The sequence below is a fragment of the Sinocyclocheilus grahami genome, unplaced genomic scaffold, assembly GCF_001515645.1.
Source record: "Sinocyclocheilus grahami isolate Dianchi unplaced genomic scaffold, SAMN03320097.WGS_v1.1 scaffold1952.1, whole genome shotgun sequence".
In the NCBI taxonomy this organism is placed as follows: domain Eukaryota; kingdom Metazoa; phylum Chordata; class Actinopteri; order Cypriniformes; family Cyprinidae; genus Sinocyclocheilus; species Sinocyclocheilus grahami.
In genome coordinates this window covers 84,988-89,465 of record NW_015507131.1, presented here as the reverse complement: position 1 = coordinate 89,465, position 4,478 = coordinate 84,988, and the positions used below count along the sequence as shown (strand labels likewise).

General features: G+C 36.8%; 1 protein-coding gene across 1 annotated transcript in view; it reads right to left on the bottom strand.

The window, feature by feature from the left end:
* The window catches only part of LOC107573467 (ankyrin repeat and LEM domain-containing protein 2), a 24,105-nt gene extending 19,627 nt beyond the window's left edge, over positions 1–4,478 (bottom strand). The window contains exons 1-2 of the mRNA XM_016259901.1: positions 4,155–4,478; positions 1,646–1,807 (exon numbers count right to left, since the gene is read on the bottom strand). Coding sequence (XP_016115387.1) covers positions 1,646–1,807; positions 4,155–4,473 — 481 coding nt within the window. The 5' untranslated portion in view covers positions 4,474–4,478. The remainder of the gene's footprint in view (positions 1–1,645; positions 1,808–4,154) is intronic.

Below are 4,478 nucleotides of genomic sequence, written 5' to 3'. Positions count from 1 at the left end.
TGTGTGTTTTTAACGTAAACTTGTGTGAATTAGAACTTAGTTTAGTGCTCGCATGCTGTGACAGCCGCTTTCTGTGCGTGTGCTTCAGATGTGTGCGCTCAGAAAACCCTATATCAGAAGTTTAAACTCATATGGTTTAAAACGCATGATTTCAGCGCGATAAACATGATAATCAGAACCAAAACAGATGTTTTTAGCAGGTCTGAGCTGTAAAGGCGCAGCTCTATTCTGGAAAAGGGGGCGGGGAGCAGCAGCTCATTTGCATTTAAAGAGACAGGCCCGAAAAACAGCGTGTTTCTGCTTCCACTCAAAATAGGCATTTTCAAAATGATATAATAAATGATCTGTGGAGTATTTTGAGCTGAAACTTCACAGACACCTTCTGGGGACACCAGAGACTTAGATTACATATTGTAAAAAGTGGCATGTCACCTTTAAGTTTTCTTAGTTAAGAACATGGGATGGAGCTCTTAATTCTGAACTCTGAAAGTGCATTAGATAGAATAATTTAACTTTAAAATGTAGAAAATTTTCCCAATTCCTCATTTGTCTTGGCAATACGATACGATACGATACGATGGCAATAACATCGTATCGTGAGATTTTGATATCGTTACATCCCTAGTAAATTCTCAACAGGAACGCCACTCTCTCATGAACGTGCGTACAACTAGAGATTATGGTTTAGAAAGTTTTAAATATGGATATTTTCCTTACAAAAACTCCTGGAGGCGCGTGGAGCACTTTTATGATGGATTTATGCACTTTATTTTGCTTCAAAATCTCGACCCCCATTCACTGCCATTATAAAGCTTGGAAGAACCAGGACATGTTTTAATATAACTCTGATTGGATTCATCTGAAAGAAGAAAGTCATACACATCTAGCATGCCTTGACGGTGAGTAAATCATAGAGTAATTTTCATTTTTGGGTGAACTAATGCTTTAAGTGTCATGAATTTAATTAATTAGGCATGTTTTTTGATCAGTTAAATTCAATTTAACCATTTAACCAAAAAGTAAAACTTAAAAAAAAATGGAAACCAGAAAAAGTTAAATAAATAAAAAAAACTAACTAACTAAATAAATAAATAAATAAATAAAACCAGGGGGGGAAAGGAATCCATAAAAAGTATGGATATAAAAAACAAACAAACTAGTAAGCAACGGGGAAAATGGAAACCAGAAAAGGTATATGAAGAAAAAAATAGAATCCAGAAGAATTTAAAGGTCCCATATTGTCAAAACTAGAGGTTGACCGATGTATTGGTTTTGCCGATTAATCGGCACCGATAGTTGATGCTGGAACTATTCTAGTCAAAACTGAAATTTCCTGGCTTTTTTCACCATAACTGAGGTCTAGGTGCTATGTAACTACCATATAAGTATCAAAACGTACTTTTGATAGTCCACAGTAAAATGCACACAGCCTGCATAAAGTAGCTGTGATTTTTCATGAACCGTTGTGACTTCTGTAAAAAGTTGACGTCAGAACTACACAGTCACCACCCCGAGCACCGCCCACGTCCCACTCTCCTTTAGCCACACCCCCAGACAACATCACGTCCATGCCATTGCTGAGCAACAACAACACGGAAACACATTTGACAGTATGTCTGGATGTGTATGTGAGCGCTGTACTGACCTGCGCTGGTTTTCTCTGGAGACAGTTTGAGCTGCGACACACACAATCCTTTAGCGAAGTTCTCCGCGTCTTCTTTCCTGGCAAAGGCTTTAAATCGAGCTCCTTTCAGCTTCATCACGGCCTTCAGCGCCTTCATCTTATCACCGTACACATGCAGCGATCCTGAAACGATCACATGGTCATGATGAAGCGTTCTCAGAAGCACGATGAACACAGGCCAGAGGTGGAAAGTATCTAATCACAAATACTTTCGTTACAGTACTTGAGTACATTTTTTCATTTTCTTCTACTTTCTTGAGTATATGGGTCAAAGGCGTTAAGATGTCCGCATCAAAAGAAATTGACAAAAGTGATTATATGTCCATAGAAAGCACATTAAATGCAAGTAAAGTGTCTACATTTAAGGTTTCAAATAAGTTTTTGGAGAATAAAATGTCAAAATTTGTTTTAAATAATGTTACATTGTCATTCAGTGTAACACAATATTTATGTAAAGATTCTAACAACATGCTTATTCTGATGTGTACATATTAAAATATATAAAAGAATAAGGGAGCATATTAAATTTCATTGTGTTTTAAATTAGTAAAACATTCTTACTGACAAATGGGCAAAATCTAGGATAGAGGCACATTTAAAAAAATTTAAAATTACAACTAATTAGTATTTGGGGTGAAACTAATTTGTTTTTTAATACGTCATAAATTGATTTTTGTTGTAAATATCCCTGACAAGATTGTTACACTTCTGTAAATCAGGGAAACATGTATGATATTTATTTTTTTGCTCAGAAAAACAAAAACATATGACCCAAATAAGAATTTTCACTGGATATTGTCATCTGAACAAGTAAGTAACCAGTCTGCCACATTTGTTCTGACCAACTGAGGAAAAAAGCATTAGAATAAATCACACTAACAATGCTGATTACATCTAACTAACTCATATCACATCAAACTGTGCAAATTATTATTATTGTTATACTTTGTTCTTAAATTGTCAACGTTAACAACATCAGCACTGCGAGACTATATGTATGTAGTGTGTATTAACGTGTACAGTAGTAGGTCTGGACAATAATTCAATATCAATATGTATCGCAATATAATTTTTTTCAATAACAGTGAAATTATTTTAAAGACATTTCCGATATACATTATCAGTGTTTCCCATACATTGATTTATTTGTGGCGTTTGACTTCGTTGAATAAACATGAGCGCTGCACGTTTCAAAATCAAAACGCATCGCGGGTGTTTTATATGAACGTATCTCTGAAGGGAACCGACTGTCTTCAGAAAACTTTCGATGGTATTTTCATTTTATCTGATAAAGTAGCGTTCATCACATATTTCGTTTTGCCGATATTATCGGCCGATATGAGCCTGTCACAGATAAATCGTATCGGCGAATATGCCGCTGATCGGTGGTGGCTCGAGTCTGTTGAATGGTGATTTAACGCTACGTTGTCACCTAGTAGGAGACACTTAATGCTAAAGTAAATAAACAACAATTTCAACGTCTTTTACTCTCACAATGAGCTTATCACACTCGTTTGCTACATTAGTAGGGCCCTGTGATTTCCGCGATGCAGAAAACGCAGACGGAATCGCGGAATCCATTCATAAAAACGGAATTTACTATATAACGCGGAATATCATGAAATTTGTCATATTTTTGATGAATGAATAAAAAACAGGTCAGTACACTTAAATCAAATCGCGATATAGACTAGTGTCTGTGGATATTAAACTGCAAAAAGGCTATTTAAATACGAATCCTCATGTTCTGCGTGTTCATTCGATTACCAGAAAATACACAACACAGAATTTGTGAAAAAAATATATATTATTCATTATTATTATTTATTCATTTTAGATGTTTAATTTTGTTAAAGCTGTGCTTCCTGCATAAACCTGTTGGATTGGCAGATTTTGCCCTACAGAGTTACCTTGTTTATTTTATTAATTCAAGTTATATATATATATATATATATATATATATATAGAGAGAGAGAGAGAGAGTTCTATTTGTGTTTTAAAGTTATTTATAATAAGTGAATTTTACTGTTAAGTGCACTGATGTCAGACTCATTTTGGATAATAAAGTTTATTGTTAAATTGTTAAATACCCTGCCTCCACTACATATGTTTGTCACATCATTATAAGTGTTTGATCACCACATTTGAGTGATCATTGCATAAAATGTGTTTATTTGTATATATTCTGTTTATGCCAAAAGTTTTTTGACTTTTGACTGGTACTGTACTATAATATACTCACAAAGAATATCGGCCGATATATCGATATCAGTCTTTTTTTATTTCCTAATATCGGTATCGGCCTTTAAAAAAAAAAAACATATCGGTCGGGCTCTAGAAATGATGCGGCAGCATGCTCGAATTTCCCTTGAATTCCCACCAGTGCCACTCAAATCAGAAAGCAGCTTTAAGTAGCAATACTTTTACTTAAGTAAAATTTTTTAGTACTGTTTCCAGCACTGACACAGACCTTCTTCAGCCGCTGGGTCGTCTGGCTCAGGACACACGCCGTAATAAACACACGGACTCTCCGTCTGCGGCTCTGGGGTTTCAGCTTCACCGGTCACTTCCTCTCGGTTCTGCTCACTGATTGGCTGCTGGAGCTCCTCCGCAGGAAGTGAGCTCCCAGAATGCACCGCGGCCTCCCCCAGAAGAGTTCGAGCCAGCTTCTTCTCAAAGAGGCTCCTGGTGGTGGCTGTGACCGGGCCGCATCTGAGTCCGGCGCCGGTGAGCTCGTCTCTCAGCTGATCCGCGGTCAGCGTCTGCAGTCGCTTCAGAACCGCCTCCATAACCC